At 38.3% G+C, this 20224-nt stretch overlaps 1 protein-coding gene across 1 annotated transcript; it reads right to left on the bottom strand.

Moving 5' to 3' along the window:
- Positions 1-4497: 4497 nt before the first annotated feature.
- Positions 4498-6173, bottom strand: LOC108286116 (olfactory receptor 10K2). The gene is given in 2 exon segments (XM_017503741.2): positions 4498-4586; positions 5477-6173. Coding segments are annotated over 2 exon segments (786 nt in total).
- Between the last annotated feature and the right edge of the window lie 14051 nt (positions 6174-20224).

Raw genomic sequence — 20224 nt, 5'->3', positions numbered from 1 at the left:
CCGCCTATGAGTGAGAACATGCGGTGTTTGATCTTCTGCTCCTCTGTCAGTTTGCTGAGAATGATGGTTTCCAGGTTCATCCATGTCCCCACAAAGGACCCAAACTCATCATTTTTGATGGCTGCATAATATTCCATGGTGTATATGTGCCACATTTTCCCTATCCAGTCTATCGTCGATGGGCAGAAACTGGACCCCTTCCCGACACCTTACACTAAAATTAACTCCAGATGGATTAAAGACTTAAACATAAGACCTAACACCATAAAAACCCTAGAAGAAAATCTAGGCAAAACCATTCAGGACGTAGGTGTAGGCAAGGACTTCATGACCAAAACACCAAAAGCATTGACAACAAAAGCCAAAATAGACAAATGGGACCTAATCAAACTCCACAGCTTCTGCACAGCAAAAGAAACAATCATTAGAGTGAATCGGCAACCAACAGATTGGGAAAAAATTTTTGCAGTTTACCCATCTGACAAAGGGCTGATATCCAAAATTTACAAAGAACTAAAGCAGATTTACAAGAAAAAAACTAACAAGCCCATTCAAAAGTGGGCAAAGGATATGAACAGACACTTTACAAAAGAAGACATACGTGAGGCCAACAAACATATGAAAAAATGTTCATCATCACTGGTCATAAGAGAAATGCAAATCAAAACTACATTGAGATACCATCTCACGCCGGTAAGAATGGCGAACATTAAAAAATCTGGAGACAGCAGATGCTGGAGAGGATGTGGAGAAGTAGGAACACTTTTACACTGTTGGTGGGAGTGTAAATTAGTTCAACCATTGTGGAAGACAGTGTGGCGATTCCTCAAGGATCTAGAAATAGAAATTCCATTTGACCCAGCAATCCCATTACTGGGTATATATCCAAAGGATTACAAATCGTTCTACTATAAGGACACGTGTACACGAATGTTCATTGCAGCACTGTTTACAATAGCAAGGACCTGGAGCTCTACACATTTTTAAATGTGCATGGGCACTCTTGTGAGGAATTGCCTTTTCAGATGAAAGCAGCCTACTGTCCTAGAAAGGTTTTCAGGACTCAGCTAGCCTATGTAAAACTAAACATTTTATTTTCCAACGACTGACTTTCTAAAAAGGTGTGAAATTATTAATATCTCACTAAAACCAGCAGGAAAGAAACTGATTTAGAATAATTATGAGTTGGATGTTTTCTTTGAGCCTATCTACCCAATCAAACTGATTAACTCTTGCTCTTTGTGATCGTTAAGACTGTTGTATATTAATAAATAGAAAAACAAGCTGTATTTTTAAATAATTTCTCACTAACGTGTGTGGAAGACATATCCTTGATGTGGAAGATTCTTTATTGCCAACACAAACCTGCTCATCTTCCTCAGTGTACATGCCTCTATGGCAATTATTTATTGGTTGTCCCTCAGTGCTACCCCAATCTTCTATATTTTGCAAATTACATTTTCTTTAACTCTCTTGCCTTCTGGCTTTCGATACTTGTTAAGCACTGAAAAAAAGGATGTAAGAGAAGGTGCTTCTCTTCTGCTTCTAGCTTCTGTTGGCATTTCCCGGCAGCAGTGGACAGCTGTGGCTCCAGCCTTCAGTTTCCTTTAACACTTTTAGTACCAATTTTGCTGTGTTCCCTTAGAGGTACCAGCCACATCCACGCCAATCCTCTGGGTAGTCCTGGTACTACCTGTGGCATGCTCCCACACTCACTGGTTATATGCAGTGTATCACCGAATCAAGTCTCAGGCTATTCCCACTTCTGGAAGGTTCTAGCACTGGACCTCCAGAGTTTCTTCCCTGAACTCCTGGTTTCTATTAACACCACATTTTCTCCATCCATTGCAGGTCTAAGCAGAGTAGCCATTCTCTTTAATTATACATATGTGTTTCCCTGGCATCCCTTCTTTGCTTTTTCAAATTTTCAATCATGGAAGCAATTCCCTATATTAAATCAGTTCTGTTTAAAATAACTGCCATTACTTTTGTTTTATTGGCTTATCCTTGAGAGTTAGAACCTCTGAAATACAGAAGATAACATTGAATATTGACTTCCATGATCTGTGGGAGACACAGAATGCTCAGCATAAGATGGAGTGAGTAACGGAAGTGGTACTCTGGTAGAGATTCAGGATTGACACGTTCTCACTTACAAGTAGGAGCTAAATAGTGGGTACACATGGACATAAAGATGGAAATGAGAGACACCGAGGACTCCAAATGAGGGAGGGTGAGAAGGAGGTTAGCGTTACAACTGATTTATTAGGTACAGTGTTCACTGCTTGCATGATGAGTGTACTAGAAGCCCAAACCTCACCACCACGCAGTATATCTACATAACAAACCTGAACATGTACCTGTTGAATCTATTTTTTAAAAAAGCTTTTGGTTTGAGAAACAGAAAGCAGAATCAATAGAAGGAGTATGAGGCTGGCAGTCTAGGAGAGAGATTTGGGAAGAGATATTGAAAGGTGATAGTTGGGGTGGAACATGATTCTTTGCTAAATGCTTTTTCAAAAATAAAGATTTATCTGAGGGTTGGCTATTGGTTTATATGGGGAAGAGAAAACAGCTACTATATGGGTTGCCTTCTGTTAGTATAAATTTGTGCTTGTCTTGGCACTCAGTGAGGGCTGTCTTATGACTTCAATTGTCATTGACCTGTTCAATGTTAAAGGATGTCTTAGAAAATTGGTCCTAATTTACGAAGACAGCCTCATAGGCTACAAATCTGGTTTTAGTGCTATTATATTTTTTTGTGGCTGAGGAAACAGAAATTCCATAACGCTGACTTGGTATAGCTTTTTCTCTTTCCTATGATGTATTCAAAAGGCACATATACATAATAGACAAAGATAAATGGGAATTCAGAATATCAATTTATTATTATTGGCTGAGGTTACACCTAAAACTCAAGTGCAGATTTCTCTGTAAGCTAAGTAGCATTCATGGCCTAGTTAGAAGGCCTAAGGGACTCTACCCTCTTGCTAAAGCCAACTACATATCTAAAAATCTTACCACTCTCCTGCAAATTACATATGACTGGACAATAGCGATATGTGTGTATGCACATGTGTGAAAAGAGGAACAGAGAGAGCAAGATGTTCAGTTTTAACATGTGGGAGTTCAGGACCAACGTCAACTTAAATCGTCATTCACATGGAAAAAATAAGAGGAACGATAAAATGACAGGAGAGACATTTTTTGTGTTCATGACCTCTTAACACAAAGTGATCCTGCCCACTTGTCAGTGTTGTGGCGTCAGATCCCAAAATAATAGGATTCATAGCTTTTGGAAAGGATCAAGATTTAAAAGACTATTTATTTAACATCAAGAGTGTATCTTCCCACAGATGACACATAGTTTAGTCTTCTATTGTTAAAGGTGAATACTTACACATTCTACCCTATTAATTAAAAAAGTCACAGTCTTTTCAAGGGCCGTGTAGAAGCACTGTAAAAGCATTAATAAAGAAAATAGATCATGTGGACTCAGTATTAATTCTTTTAATCATTAGTAGGCAAGTCATTTTATTTGTCTGACTGTTATTTCTCTCATCTACAAAATGTAGATCATAATATATACTTTCCAGGGGTGCTCTAAAGTTTAGAGGAAGTAACATTTTTAAACAGTAGCACACAGTGCAGATATAAATAATTAACACATTAAACTCAGCTCATTTACTTTTCATGAATCAACTTGACAGGCTGGAGGCCTGGAGTGAGTAATATGGCCAAGGAAATGACAACTTGGTGGCCACTGACATTAATTTTGCATCAGTCTGTGATTTTCAAGCCCTATCATCAGCGTTTCAAGCTTCAAAGAAATAGAAGAAATGCAGTTGATTTACATTCTTGGCAAATGTCCTGTAATAAAGAGGGCCTGTGAACAAAGCATTCTACTTCCTTCCCTCCTGCTTCAACCCCTAGAAGCAGGACATGAGCCCCTAGAAGGTATAGGTCACTGATGAAGAGACTGGTAGAAGAAAGGAAAAAAACTTAGAAGCAAAATAAATCAATCGAGAGAGTTTTATTGACAAATGGATCTTGAAAAGAGATACAACGTGAGAAAGCATGACCATTGTGCAACTTCCTGTTTGCTATCTCTCCCGCAGAAAGGAGAGAGAATGAAAACATCAGATTCAAGCTCTGGTCTCAAACGTACATGCAAACTCTTGAGTTGCATGGAGAACAGACTATGCAAAGGTTTCCAGTTGGTGAATAGTTAGTGAAATTGACTTATGCTTTAACTTGCCTTTCCTGGTCATTCTGGGTGATTTTTAGGTCTTCCCTTTATCCAATTCCCCTGTGAATATCTTCAAGGTATGCTCACCAAATTTAGATGTGTGCCACTGCATTAAAAATGAGAAATAATCATATTTCATTAATACACCCAAAGCATGGAAATGGATACCTTTTCATAATTTTCTAACTTGAACATTATTTGGGTGTATCTTACGCATCAAACATTGTTAATAGCACTTTACAAGTATCTCATTTAACAATTGTGATCTGACTATGTTGGAAGACTGAGATTCAGAAAACATCTGGAAAAATCCTAAAGATAGAAGCTTTCTGAATTCCTACAATAGAGTTAGGCTTGTGCCACATTTTGCAGGCTTAGTTTTCAGCCTGGCTGAGATTGGGTGACAGTATTTACAAGAGCCTAAAATTCTGAACATACATATGCTTTCCTATAATAGCCATGTTATTTTTCACTCAATTGAAGAAAAAAACACTTCAATAGGCAGAAATTCATGTGAATGTGGCAAACAGTTGTGTTTTTCTAAATTTTATATTTGGGGATGAAGGGAAATGATTTCTGTTCCTGTACATGATGCTCAATTGCTTGATCACTTATGTTCTGGGAGTTTTTCCCTGTATAACTTGTGTTTTACTGTTTGGAAAGAGCAGAAGCAAGATTTTTTTTTTTTTTTTTTTTTTAGATGGGGCCTCGCTCTGTTGCCCAGGCTGGAGGTGGCACAATCTCACTGCAACCTTCTGCCTCCCAGGTTCCAGCAATTCTCCTTCCTCAGCTTCCTGAGTAGCTGAGATGACAGGAGTGCATCACAGCACTAACTAATTTGTGTATTTTTAGTAGAGATGGGATTTCACCATGTTGGCCAGGCTGGTCTTGAACTCCTGACCTCAGGTGATCTGCTCACCTCAGCGCCTAAAATGCTGGGATTACAGGTATGAGACACTGTGCCTGGCCAGAATCAAGATTAATGTTCTGACAGGGAAATTGTTCTTCTCACAATTCTACAAAGGGCTGATCTGAACTCTTTATTTCTCAAGCTATAAATTATTGGGTTGAACAATGGAGTTACAATAGTGTAGGATACTGATATTAGAGCATCCTGGCTTGAGAAGTAGTTGGACTGAGGCCTTAAGTAGATAAAGGAGGCACAGCCATAGTGGACAGTGACAATAATGAGGTGAGATGCACAGGTGGAAAAAGCTTTGCACCTACCCAATGTGGAAGGAAACTGAAGTATGGCAGAGACAATGTAAACGTAGGATACCAAGATCAACAATAAGGGGATAGCCAGGACCAGCGTACAAAGCATAAAGATGACAATCTGACTAAAGTGGTTATGGTAAGATGCCAGCTTAAGGACAGGAGAGATGTCACAGAAAAAGTGATGTAGTTGATTGGAGGAATGAAAGGGCAGGTGAAATACCAAGGATGTGATGATCTGTGCAACAGTGAAGCCACAGGCACAGGCAGCCACCACTAGTCCCATACACACCCCATGTCCCATGAGCACTGAGTAGCGCAGTGGGTTACAAATGGCCACATAACGATCATAGCCCATGGCTGCCAGCAGGAAGGAGTGAGAGCAGCCAAGGAAGAGGAAGGAAAACATTTGGATGGCACAGCCCACAAAAGAAATGGTCTTCTTCTGGGCCAGCAGGTCAACCAGCATCTTGGGTACAATGACGAAGGTGTAGCAAGTCTCAGAGCAGGAAAGGATGGCAAGGAAGAAGTACATGGGGATGTGAAGGGCTCTGTACAGCACAATGGTGGAAAGGATGATTGCATTGGTGCCCAGAGTGAACAGGTAGAGGAGCAGGAAGACAACAAAGAGCAACTGCTGCAGCCTGGCCAGGGATGAGAAGCCGAGGAAGACGAACTCTCTCACCACAGTCTCATTGACCCGCTCCATGGAGCATACATTATCAAGAGATAATTCGGGAGAGAAGAGGAGTTAGCACCAAAGGAAATCCCTGAAAATTAGTAGATTCACAAAAAATTGATCATTAGCATATGTTCTTAGATTTTGAGTTATAAACTCATCTTTTCTCCTCCCTCCTGTATTTCCAAGACATGATGTTGCTAAAATCAGGCAAGCATTCATCAAACTTTGAGACTCCACAGTATTTCTAAAACCATAGCCAAAAAGTTCTTGTTGCTTTTCAGATTCAAACAACCCTTCCATTCCCATGGTGAGGCTGTTACTCAGATTCTTAGCCTCTCACTCTTAGATTATCTTATAGTACCTGTCCTTTTTGCTTTCTTGTATCCATATTCTCTAAGAAAAAAAAAAAACAAAAAAAACAAAACAAAAAACTTTCCTGCAGTTGCAAAGTAAACCATCTGAATATACCACACTTATCTATAACTCACTAATCCTCAATGGTTCTTAATTGTCATTCTCCTTACATCTAAACTCCCACTGTTAGTTTTAATCTCTCCATAACTTAGACTCAAATTCTCTTCAATGCTGTTTTCCTTACCTCCTGGTAGGAATCGTCAGTATACTTCCATTATGCTGGCTCTTGATTCTGTAGCTTTATTCTGCTTCCAAAGTGGAAAAAATTTCTCTTCTTCTTTCTATTCATTAATTTCAAGATGGATACGTCTATACCTTCTCCAATACCTATATCAGAGTCTTTCCTCTGGCAGGGAGGACCACAGTCTTTGTTCAGGATTCTGTCCATTTTCATCACTTCCCTTAACTCCTTCTGAAGTCATATTATGGCTACTTTCCCATGACCACACTTACATCTCTGCAACCCGTCTTTCCCCTGATGACAGATGAAGCTTTTAAAATATAAATTGTATTATATTGCTTCACTCTTAACTATTGCCCAGCTGTGTTCTGTACTTCCTTGTCTCTACTCCCTGCTCATATTAGCTTGTCATTCACTTTTACTTACAGATATTTTATTGTTCTTCTGAAGCCTCCATTAAATCTACCTTTTTGAAAGCTTACTTGCTACCTCCTGGTGAAAGGAGCTGTTTCTTCCTCAGAACTCACATAAGACATTAATAGCCAAATTTATGTGGTGCTTATCTAATTTTGAAATATTGTAATGAATTATTCTTATATCTATTTTCTCCACTAGATTTTGTACCTTTGAGGAAAAGATAAGAATTGTATGTATCTTTGCCTGAGTTCTCCTCAGCATCTAGAACCATATTAAGTACTTAATACCTCCTATATAAATAATTTTTATATAAATAAGTGAATTAACTTGCCACATTATCTATTTTATCCATGGTCAACACAGACTTCTTAGAATCACAGAGTAAGAGAATTCTCAGTGTTACCTCATTCTAGGCATAAGGATTGCTCAGTATCAAGAATACTAACAATGTCTGTACCACATAAAACTAAGTCTGGTCCATTGAAACCGGAAAGAGAAATCTCAGTTTACAATAGAAAACTGTCACTGAAGAGAGCACCTGATCATCAGAATTCTGTGTACTTAGGATGATTCCCAATTCCTAGTACATTTGCTGCTCATTAGAGCATACTAGAATGCAAAAAAGTGAGAGAAAAATCATAAAGATAACTTTACAATTATCTCGTTTAAAAATATATTATTAAAATAATTACCTTAACTAATAATAATAAAATTAATAACAATGCATCTTTATGTTATCTGAGAACCGCCAAATCAAGAATATCAGATGATACACAAATATCAAGCGTGTGATTATAACAATGTGTCAGCCACTAGGTCTGCAATGAAGATACACATTTAAATAAGACCCAGTCCCAAGCCTCAAGTTCTTTATGTTTCAAGAGTGAGACACATTTAGAGGAAGACGTTATTAAAAAATGTGGTGATTGAGATGATAGATATGTATTAGAAATTATAGGAGCACTCAGGAGACAAATCTTGTATACATCCTTGAAAAATAGTATGTATTTATTACTTATTTCTGCATTTCTTTACTTATGAAGAGGCTGAACTAAAGTGTACTTGGCAAAATATCATAACATGGGCACTATTTAGTTTCTAAAACTTTTAATCTAAATGTATAAATAGGGCAAGTAACTACATTTGCTTCTCCTTGCTTCTAGAAGAGTGCAAGGATGTTTTCTGCTTGCATATTCTACTTTATATCACACTCTCCCCCAACCCCATGGAAGGGACAAATACCTTCCTCTTCCTCTATTTTATTCCTCTGGTTCTTTGCCCAATATCTAGCACAAGGTTTTTTTTTTATTGCCTAGGCAGTTGGCATATTTATTACTAATATACAGTTAACTTTCAAATTCTATATTCTCTAGTTTTTAGTACTATTAATAAATTTCTACATATATAATTTGAAATTTTACTCTCACAAGCACATGTAAAGTTGAGTAATGCAGGAATAAAATAGGCTTTAAATTTAGACAGATGTAGGCTCTAATCCTGACTCTGGAAAGTTCTAGTGGTAAAACCTTAATAAAATCCCTGAGGCCTATTTTCTCATTTGTATGGTAAGAATAATTCCTGCCTCCTGGGCTATCATGAGAATTAATTCAGGTAATATATATGTAAGAGATTTGTTCCACAAATAAGGAGTGTTTAATAAGTACTTTTATTGCTTTATTGTTGTTTTATAGGTATTGGTGTCAGCAGTATTTTCATCAATGACATAATAAGCATTTAACTCATGGCAAGTTATTGAATCGGATTTTTTCTGTATTTTCTCAGGAAGAGAAGATTTAAGAGAAATTATTCTTCCCTTGAGGCTCTGCAAACCTGAATGAAAGTAACTTGGCTTTTGAGGGAGTTCTGTTTTGCTCTTGGAGGGAGGCCATAAATATTTAGGCATCAATCTCAACAATTTATTGAGTTGCTAAAGACTGGTGCAGATTGTCCAACAATTCTCATATTATTTCATTATTTCTATTACTATCTAAGCACTATACATATAAATATGAATAAAATCATTGCCCCTTTCTCAGAGAAGAATCAAACACCTGCCCATATTACAAAACAGCCTACAAACATTATAAAATAAGTATAAATAAGATGTCCTGAAAATCTTGAGGGAAAACTTAGGAAAGGCTTTGAAGAACAAGTAGTATTTGAATTTCACCTGTAAGAATTTTAATAAAAATACTGGCTGAGTCTAAATGACATTATTTATTCTGGATATTTTGATTCGACTAATAAAGCTTTTCTTTAATGTTTATTGGCCTTTAGGACTTAAAAAAATCCTACCGTTTTACTTTTTTATGCAGACACACAGAAACATCCCATTTATAAAGCAAAAATGTAAGTTTACAAAGGCTCTTGAAACAAGAGACATTAATTATCCTCCCTTTTCTCTTCTGTTTTCTTACAATAAACTTCATGTTGAGTTCACAAACTCAAAAAGCAAACAAGTAGACAAAAGAAACAAGTAGCACATAAGTAGACAAAAACAAACTACTAGCAAACAAGTAGGCAAAAACAAAGAAAAATAGACTCAATATTTTTTGGAGCATTATTCCACTGTATCAGTCTATCATTACTGCTTTTGGTGTTTCCAGGAAGAAAAAATAGAATACAATTTTGATACCAGTTTATTAACCAAAATTTAGAATTATATTGCAGAAATGTAAGGCAAGTTGGCGTTTATTTAAACATGCTCTATGTTCTATATTTCGTGAAATACTGTTATATATACATTCTCTCATTTAGCCCTCACAACATCCTTATGAAGTAGTTATTACTTTTAATGTCTCCATTATAAAGATAAGATATTTGAGAATAAGAGTTTGGGGACTCCCTTTAAGTTCACACAGCTGGTGGAACCAACACTAGACTACAGTATAATCTGTGTGTGTGTGTGTGTGTGTGTGTGTGTGTGTGTGTGTGTGTGTGGTGAGAAAGGGAAAGCAGTATTCAGACACTCTCCTTCCAAATAAAGCCATTTAAAGGAAAAGACTTTGCTATCATTTTGTCATGGGCTCAGTTTTCAACTTTGCTTTGTATTAGCTACAGGACTTTGACGTGTCTGAATCAATTTTCTCATCTTTGCAATGGGGTTCATTCTGATTTCAGCTAACCTAACTTTCAAGATTTTTTTAATGTGGATGAGATAATGCTTTTGCAATGGTTGAGTGGTTTTACAGATATTATTTATATAAGTTTAACTTGGAATTGAAAAGGGGCAGAGAGGGTGGCCAGTTTTAAGAACATACCTTTCACACTGCCTTCTGTAGCTTTGGTTTCAGGATGGATTTAATGAAATAAAAATAATTTCACTTCTCAGGACTGGGAAAGGTAGGTTGCAGTAGTTCTTGTCTCTTACTCAAGAGATTTCCAGAAAGCCAGAGTCATAGTTACAGCTGTATATGGTCTTAAAGAACTAGCTTAGCAGTTTCATTGGACAGATAAGGAAATTGAGCTTCAGAGAGTGCCATGAAGTTTCCAAGACTAGAAAGGAACCGAGTAAATGTGTTAACAACAGAACAGAGGTCTTTCCTCTTTCAGAAGAATGTGATTTCCACACTATTATCCTGCCTTCTGAAGACACTTATTTCATTGATAATTTCTTTCTCTTTTTCACCAGCAGTTACTCACGATGTTCTTTTCCTGAGTCTATGTTTCTGCTAGTGTTTCTACCCGTTTCTGTTTTTGGGTTCCCAGAGGGCAGGGTTTCTTAGTCTTTGTCAACTATAACTATTTTCAGAGCATGTATTAAGTTCTCAGCCATATGTTTGGTATTATATCTTTGTGTAGATCCTATCTGATACAGCCCTTTCTACAAAAAGGCCATTATTTAAAATTTTATAATTAAAATATTGTTGAGTGCCCTATCAAATTACATCAGAACCAAGAGAGTGCATATATAAATTTAGAAAGAAAAATAAATCCGTTAATTAAAAAATATATAAATTTATATCCACGGTTTTGGAGAAATGCACTTGAAAACCCAAATAATCATGCTTAACATCATTTGATGTCCTTTTAATTGTGGGTCTCTCTGTTACTGGCAGTGCACTTGAATGGGCTCATCACCCTTCTTCTGTTACCTGGGATGTAAAAACAGGAGTCCTGCTGGAAGATAGATGTTTACTTTCATTTCCTGTCCAATGCCAAATTTTTCAATATTGTAGATGCTGAGTCCAAGCAAGATGGGTGTCTATTATTCACAGAGTGCTTCCATTTTCCTTTCCCTCTCCCTAAGATGAGCCAGGGACATGAAGGCTACAAGAGACAGAATTCAAGTTGATGTGTAGAATGGAAAAGGTCAAAGTGGGTCACAGGCTACTGATCTTTACTCAGAGGTAGAGAAGTACTTATGGTCTGGGGTCTTAGACCCAGACCACAGTCGAATGTAACCAGTCTCCTGCCATTTTACAGCAATTGACTAAAGACCACAAGCCACAGCTATTAGTGACCATAAAGCAGCTGGAATTTTCATTTTATTAGTTGGCAGCAGGTGGTTTTTCTGTGAGTCTCCTGATGCCAGAGCCATTGCCATGGAGACATTGTACTGGGTTTAATTAAATGCTGAGTTGATTGTGGAAAATAGAGGCAAGTTACCAAGTGCCAAATTGCTTAAAACTGGGCCAAGACATTAGGGCTTAGGGAGCAGAAGGCTCTAAGCCACCCTCAGATGCAGCAATTTTAGAAAATTTGACTAATTTTAAGCTCATTTCTCAATTTGTTATGTTACTGAAGAGATGAAAGAGGATTTTTGTGCAGATATTTTATAGTAATAGGTGCATTGTAAAACATGTTGCTTTAACTTAAAATCTGTTTTTGTACTCATAATTTAGGCTGAGAAGGTACATTTGGCATGGCTTTTTAGAGTTAAGTTTGTATTCAGAATAAGCCGGAAGAGGACCCATTTCATCAACTTAACCCCTGAGTTGATTGTTTTCTACCTCTGTACTCCACCACTCATAAATGAATATAGTGTGCTGTTATATGTATGAGACACTAAATAAACATGTGCTGAATGTTGGGTGAATAAATGGTCGTATACAGCAATACCTCAACTAAATAAATACCTCAGCTAAATGAAAATACCATCACTTATTTCTCCAGTATTTCTGGTTTCCACTTTCCTCATGGCTCAACTGGCAATTATATAATTCTTTTTTTTTTTAAATTATACTTTAAGTTCTGGAATACATGTGCAGAATGTGCAGGTTTGTTAAATAGGTATACATGTGCCATGGTGGTTTGCTGCATCCATCGATGCATAATCTACATTAGGTATTTCTCCTAATGCTATCCCTATCCTGGCTCCCCACCCTGTGACAAGCCCCAGTGTGTGATGTTCCCCTTCCTGTGTCCATGTGTTCTCATTGTTCCACTCCCAATTATGAGTGAGAACATGCGGTGTCTGGTTTCTGTTCCTGTGTTAGTTTGCTGAGAATAATGATTTACAGCTTCATCCAGGTCCCTGCAAAGGACATGAACTCATCTTTTAAAAATTATTATTATTATACTTTAAGTTCTGAGGTGCATGTGCAGATTGTGCAGGTTTGTTACATAGGTATACATGTACAATGGTGGTGGTTTGCTGCATCCACCGCCCCGTTATCTACATTAGGTATTTCTCCTAATGCTATCCCTCCCCAATCCCCCCAGCCCCTGCTATTCCTCCCCTAGGCCCCCACCCCTCAGGCCCCAGTGTGTGATGTTCCCCTCCCTGTGTCCATGTCTTCTCATTGTTCAACACCCACTTATGAGTGAGAACATGTGGTGTTTGGTTTTCTGTTCTTGTGTCAGTTTGCTGAGAATGATGATTTCCGGTTTCATCCATGTCCCTGCAAAGGACATGAACTCATCCTTTTTTATGGCTGCATAGTATTCCATGGTGTATATTGCCACGTTTTCTTTATCCAGTCTGTTGTTGATGGGCATTTGGGTTGGTTCCAAGTCTTTGCTATTGTGAATACTGCCGTAATAAACATATGCATGTGTGTGTCTTTATAATAGAATAAGTTATAATCCTTTGGGTATATACCCAGTAATGGGATTGCTGGGTCAAATGGTATTTCTATTTCTAGGTCCTTGAGAAATCACCACACTATCTTCCAAAATGGTTGAACTAATTTATACTCCTATCAACAATGTAAAAGTGTTCTTATTTCTACACATCCTTTCCAGCATCTGTTGTCTCCTGACCATTTTCACAATTTTGATTCTTTCTAACCATGAGCATGGACTGTTTTTCCATCTGTTTGTGTCCTCTCTTATTTCCTTGAGCAGTGGTTTGTAGTTCTCTTTGAAACGGTTCTTCACATCCCTAGTTAGTTGTATTCCTAGGTATTTTATTCTCTTTGTAGCAATTGTGAATGGGAGTTCACTCATGATTTGGCTCTCAGTTTGTCTGTTATTGGTGTATAGGTGCATATTGATTTTGTATCCTGAGGCTTTGCTGAAGTTATTTAACAACTTAAGGAGATTCTGAGCTGAGGCAATGGGGTTTTCTAAATATAAAATCAGGTCATCTGCAAACAGAGACAATTTGACTTCCTCTTTTTCTATTTAAATACCACCATTTATTTCTTTCTCTTGATTCCCGTGGCCAGAACCTCCAGTGCTATGTCGAATAGGAGTGGTGCAAGAGGGCATCCTTGTCTTGTGGCAGTTTTCAAAGGGAATGCTTCCAGCTTTTGCCCATTCAGTATGATATTGGCTGTCAGTTTGTCATAAACAGCTCTTACTATTTTAAGATATGTTTCATTAGTATCTAGTTTATTGAGAGTTTTTAGCATGAAGGGTTGTGGAATTTTACTGAAGGCCCTTTTCTGCATCTATTGAGACAATCATGTGGTTTTTGTCGTTGGTTCTGTTTATGTGATGGGTTACGTTTATTGATTTGCCTATGTTAAACCAGCCTTGCGTCTCAGAGATGAAGCTGATTTGATTTTGGGGGATAAGCCTTTGGATGTGCTGCTGGATTCAGTTTGCCAGTATTTTATTGAAGATTTTCACATTGATGTTCATCAGGGATATTGGCCTGAAATCTTCTTTTCTTATGTCTCTGCCAGGTTTGGTATCAGGATGATGCCTCATTATATGAGTTAGGGAGGAATCCCTCTTTTTCTGTTGTTTGGAATAGTTTCAGAAGCAATGATTTCAGCTTCTCTTTGTACCTCTGATAGAATTGGGCTGTGAATTTGTCTGGTCCTGGGCTTTGGTTGGTTGGTAGGCTATTAATTACTGCCTCAATTTCAGAACTTGCTATTGGTCTATTCAGGGATTCAACTTCTTCCCGGTTTAGTCTTTGGGGGTGTATGGGTCCAGGAATTTATCCATTTCTTCTAGATTTTCTAGTTTATTTGCTTACAGGTGTTTATAGTATTCTCTGATGCTACTGTGTATTTCTGTGGGATCAGTGGTGATCTCCCCTTTATCATGTTTTATTGTGTCTATTTGATTCTTCTCTCTTTTGTTACTAGTGTGGCTACTTGACTATCTCTTTTGTTAATCTTTTCTAAAACCAGCTCCTTTATTCACTGATTTTTTGGAAGGATTTTTTTGTCCCTATCTCCTTCAGTTCTGCTCTGATCTTAGTTATTTTTTTGTCTTCTGCTAGTTTTGAATTTGTTTTCTCCTTCTGGTTGAGTTCTTTTAATTGTGATGTTAGGGTGTCAATTTTGGATCTTTCCTGCTTTCTCCTGTGGGCATTTAGTGCTATAAATTTCCCTCTAAACACTGTTTTACCTTTGTCCCAGAGATTCTGGTTGTTGTGTCTTTCTTTGTTCTTACTGGTTTCAAAGAACCTTTTTATTTCTGCCTTAATTTCATTATTTGCCCAGTAGTCATTCAGGAGCAGGTTGTTCAATTTTCTTGTAGTTGTGTGGTTTTGAGCGAGTTTCTTAATCCTGAGTTCTTTTGATTGCACTGTGGTCTGAGAGACTGTTATGATTTTCATTCTTTTGCATTTGCTGAGGAGTGTTTTACTTCCAATTATGGGATCAATTTTAGGATAAGTGTGATGTGGTGTTGAGAAGATTGTATATTCTGTTGATTTGGGGTGGAGAGATCTGTAGACGTCTATTAGGTCCACTTGGTCCAGAGCTGAGTTCAAGTCCTGAATATTCTTGTTTCTGTCTCATTGATCTGTCTAATATTGACAGTGGTGTTAAAGTCTCCCCCTATTATTGTGTGGGACTCTAAGTCTCTTTGTAGGTCTCTAATAACTTGCTTTATGAATCTGGGTGCTTCTGTATTAGGTGCATATGTATTTAGGATAGTTAGCTCTTGTAGTTGCATTGATCCCTTTACCATTATGCAACGTCCTTCTTTGTCTTTTTTTATCTTTGTTGGTTTAAGTCTGTTTTATCAGAAACTAGGATTGCAACCCCTGCTTTTTTTGCTTTCCATTTGCTTGGTAAATCTTCCTCCATCTCTTTATTTTGAGCATATGTGTGTCTCTGAATGTTAGATGGGTCTCCTGAATACAGCAAGGGATGGATCTTGACTCTTTATTCCATTTGCTGGTCTATGTCTTTTAATTGGGGTACTTAGCCTGTTTACATGTAATGTTAATATTGTTATGTGTGAATTTGATCCTGTCATTATGATGCTAACATTATTTTGCCCATTAGTTGATGTAGTTTCTTCACAGTGTTGATGGTTCTTACAATTTGGTATGTTTTTGCCATGCCTGGCACTGGTTTTTCCTTTCCATATTTAATGCTTTTTCCTGGAGCTCTTGTAAGGCGGGCCTGGTGGTGACAAAATCGCTCAGCATTTGCTTGCCTGTAAAGGATTTTATTTCCCCTTTGCTCATATAACTTAGTTTGGCTGGACATGAAATTCTAGGTTGAAAGGTCTTTTCTTTATGGATGTTAAATATTGGCCCCCACTCTCTTCTGGCTTGTATGGTTTCTGCAGAGAGATCTGCTGTTAGTCTTATGGGCTTCCCTTTGTGGGTAACCCTACCTTTCTCTCTGGCTGCCCTTAACATTTTTTCTTCATTTCAACCTTGGTGAATCTGTTATGGGTCTAGGGGTGGTTCTTCAAGAGCAGTATTGAATTTGAATGTTGGCCTTTCTTGCTAGGTTGGGGAAGTTCTCCTGGATGATATCCTGAAAGTGTTTTCCAACTTGGTTCCACTCTCCCTGTCACTTTCAAGTACACCAATCAAATGTAGGTTTGGTCTTTTCACATAGTCCCATATTTCTTGGAGGCTTTCTTTGTTCCTTTTTATTCTTTTTTTTTCTAATCTTGTCTTCATGCTTTATTTCATGAAGTTGATCTTCTATTTCTGATATCCTGTCTTCCACTTGATCGATTTGGCTATTGATACTTGTGTATGGTTTACAAAGTTTTCATGCTGTGTTTTCAGCTCCATCAGGTCATTTATGTTCTTCCTTAAACTTGTTATTCTAATTAGCAATTCTTGTAACTTGTTTTCAAGCTTCTTAGCTTCCTTGCATTGGGTTAGAACATGCTCCTTTAGCTCAGAGAGGTTTGTTAGTACTCACCTTCTGAAGCCTACTTCTGTCAATTCGTCAAACTCATTCTCCATCTAGTTTTGTTCCCTTGCTGGTGAAGAGCTGTGATCCTTTGGAGGGGAAGAGGCATTCTGGTTTTTGGAATTTTCAGCCTTTTTGGTAGTGTTTTTTTCTCATTTTCCTTTGGCCTTAGATCTTGGTGACCTCCAGATAGGGTTTTTGTGTGGATGTCCTTTTTGTTGACATTGGTGCTATTCCTTTCTGTTTGTTAGTTCTCCTTCTAATGGTCAGGCTCCTCCGCTTCAGGTCAGCTGGAATTTGCTGGAGGTTCACTCCAGACCCTGTTTGCTTGGGTATCACCAGTGGAGGCTGCAGAACAGCAAAGATTGTTTGTTGCCTTTTTCTCTCTCTGGAAGCTTCGTCCCAGCGGGGCACCTGCCAGATGCCAGGCGGAGCTCTCCTATATGAGGTGTCTGTCAACCCCTGCTGGTAGGTCTTCCAGTCAGGAGGCAAAGGGGTCAGGGACCCACTTGAGGGGGCATTCTGTCCCTTAGCAGAGCTCAAGCACTGTTCTGGGAGATCTGCTGCTTTCTTCAGAGCAGGCAGACAGGAATGTTTAAGTCACCTGAAGCTGTGCCCACAGCCACCCTTTCATCCTGGTGCTCTGTCCCAGGGAAATGGCAGTTTTATCTATAAGCCCCTGACTGGGGCTGCTGCCTTTCTTTCAGAGATGCCCTGCTCAGAGAGGATAAATATAGAGAGGCAGTCTGGCTACAGCAGCTTTGCTGAGATGCAGTGGGGTCCACCCAGTTTGAACTTCCTGCGGCTTTATATACACTGTGAGGGGAAGACCACCTACTCAATCTTCAGTAATGGTGGATGCTCCTCCCCGAATCCAAGCTCAAGTGTCCCAGGTCAATTTCAGACTGCTGTGCTGACAGCGAGAATTTCAAGCCAGTGGAAATTGGCTTGCTGGGCTCCATGTGGGTGGGATCTGCTGAGCTAGATCACTTGGCTCCCTGGCTTCAGCTCCCTTTCCAGGGGAGTGAACAGTTCTGTCTCACTGGCATTCCATGTGCCACTGGGTTATGAAAAAAACTTCTGAAGCTAGCTTCATGTCTGCCCAACCACCAAGTTTTGTGCTTGAAACCTAGGGCCCTCATGGTGTAGGTGCCTGAGGGAATCTCCTGGTCTGCGTGTTGTTAAGATCGTGGGAAAAGCATGGTATCTGGGCTGGAATGCACCCTCCCTCACAGCACACTTCCTCATGACTTCCCTTGGCTAGGGGAGGGAGTTTCCTGACCCCTTGAACGTTCCAGTTGAGGCATCACACCACCCTACTTCAGCTCACCCTCTGTGGCTGCACCCACTGTCTAACCAGTGCCAATGAGATAAGTCAGGTACCTCAGCTGGCAATGCGGAAATCACCTGCCCTCTGTGTTGATCTCGCTGGGAGCTGCGGACTGGAGCTGTTCCTATTTGGTCATCTTGCCAGCCACCTAATTAATTGAATATCAACATCGCTTTCTATCCCTATGTCAATGGATGTTGAGGATCTCTAACAATACATTGGTGCATAGTGAGAGCTCACCAATAATCTATAATGATACCAAGAGCAAAAAGGTTACTGAGAGAAAGAAATGATGCCCATAGAAGTTAGAAGCAAGAAGAGTGGCATTTAATATACTGAAATGCTGGACATTTGGTTTTTGTTATTTATTCCCTAATTTCACTCCCACTATTGTAATAGTGGCCCAATTTTATTTTGGTTTGTTTTGTCCCCAGTCTCATCTAATTTCTTTATCCTAAAGTTTCAGAGAGGAATAGGTGCCAGGCACTAATTCAGTTAGGTGGTCAGGACATTGGAGTTTCTTTACTGTAATATTAGGTTCAGAATGTGCGTATCCTACAACTGTGGACAATCAGGAACAAAAAAAAGTCCATCTCATGATGCTTGTTTTAACATCTGTAGAAACAAATTCTTTCTTCCTCTTGACTAGATTTTAGGAGCTGAAAGTGTCGAGACTACTGTGTTTAGGCTAAAAATAGAACCAAGTCACAAGAAGCAGAGCTATGAGATGCATCTAGATAATAGTTTGAACTTTGAATCAAGCTGAACTTGAAACCTTCATACCATTAGACTTCTCAGCTTATGTGGGCCAATAGATTTATTGTTTGCTAATGCCAGTTTGAATTGGANTAAAGAGTCCTAAGTAATACAAACATATCTCATTCCAGAAAGGATTTGGGATGATTTAAAATAGGTACTATTAAGGCAAGAATAAATATATTAGATAAATATATTAACAAATTAGAGCAAAGGTAAAGTATTAATATACTAATAAGGTTAATTTAGGAGGAATCATTACATAGAAACATATTCCTTGAGGCCCAATTTATTTAATCAATTTTTAGACCAAAAATTAAATAGCAAATTTCATACTAGTTAATTCAATAGACAATATAAATATGTAAAAGCCATGTTGTTCACAGATATAAAAATGCAAGGAATGTAATTTCTAATGGAGACGTGTTGGCCATATTAACGAAACCCTAAGTAATTATTGGATATCTGAGAATGGAAGAAGTACTATGAAACAATGTGGCTGTACTACACCTTAAAATATCAGATTTAAAGCCTAAATGAAAAGCATAGGTTGATTTATCTAGCCTCAGCCCACGCAGATCTCTGGTTTATGTGAATCATTACTCTGGATGAAGATTGTCCAGACTTTCCCCAGCAAATTCCCACTCTCCAACCTCTACAGGGCCTTGGGAGTTCAAGATGACACATGACAAGACATGAGGATTTACTGTAACATCTTTCCAAACATCCCAGCCCATTTACCCGTATTTCTTCTCCCTCTTGTCAAACAGGTGCAGGAGTGTGGATCTGCAGCCCTTGAACTGAATAACTTCAACTTCTGTTATTTTGCTTCAAAGACCATTTCAAAATCACCTGATGTTTTCACACCACCCACCTTATTTTTCTCTTCTCAATCTTCTTCTTTCTCTTCTTTCTTTTAAAATTCACATCTTTGCTTGTTCTTCCTTCTCACGGTCTGAATTTCAGAGTCTTGTCTCACTTCTTTGCTCTATGAGCATCTCTTCAAGAAGAGCGTAAAGGGTGAAAGCCAACTACCCCTGTTTTTCTCAGTTTTTCTCCAGCACATCCTCTATATTCTTTCTCCTATACAGTCAGGATAATAAGTCTCAGCCTGAAATGGAAATAGTTAAAAAGGAGAGGAGAGGAGGAAGTAATTCATTTTAAGGGTCAGACCTCTGAAGTTCAATTTTGTCTCTGGGCTATGGACAAGATGGCTCATAGCCAGGCCCCCAGCGTGTTTTAGGTTGAGAGCAGGTTGTGAAAAATAGTAGGGAGAAATGCCTAATGCCAGCATACAAATGAAAATCGGTGTAAGCTCATTTTTCAAAATAGAAAGTAACTGACACATGATAACCAATTATAAAAGTAATCAAAATCATTGTAGCAATGCATTTATTCATTTATTTATTAGATAATTTTGCTACAAACAGAATGTTAAAAATTTTATTAAATATGTATTTACTGAATAACT

This window comes from Cebus imitator, unplaced genomic scaffold, assembly GCF_001604975.1.
Source record: "Cebus imitator isolate Cc_AM_T3 unplaced genomic scaffold, Cebus_imitator-1.0 Scaffold313, whole genome shotgun sequence".
Taxonomy (NCBI): Eukaryota; Metazoa; Chordata; class Mammalia; order Primates; family Cebidae; genus Cebus; species Cebus imitator.
Note: the sequence above shows the minus strand (reverse complement) of the source record. Positions and strands in the feature narration are given on the sequence as shown.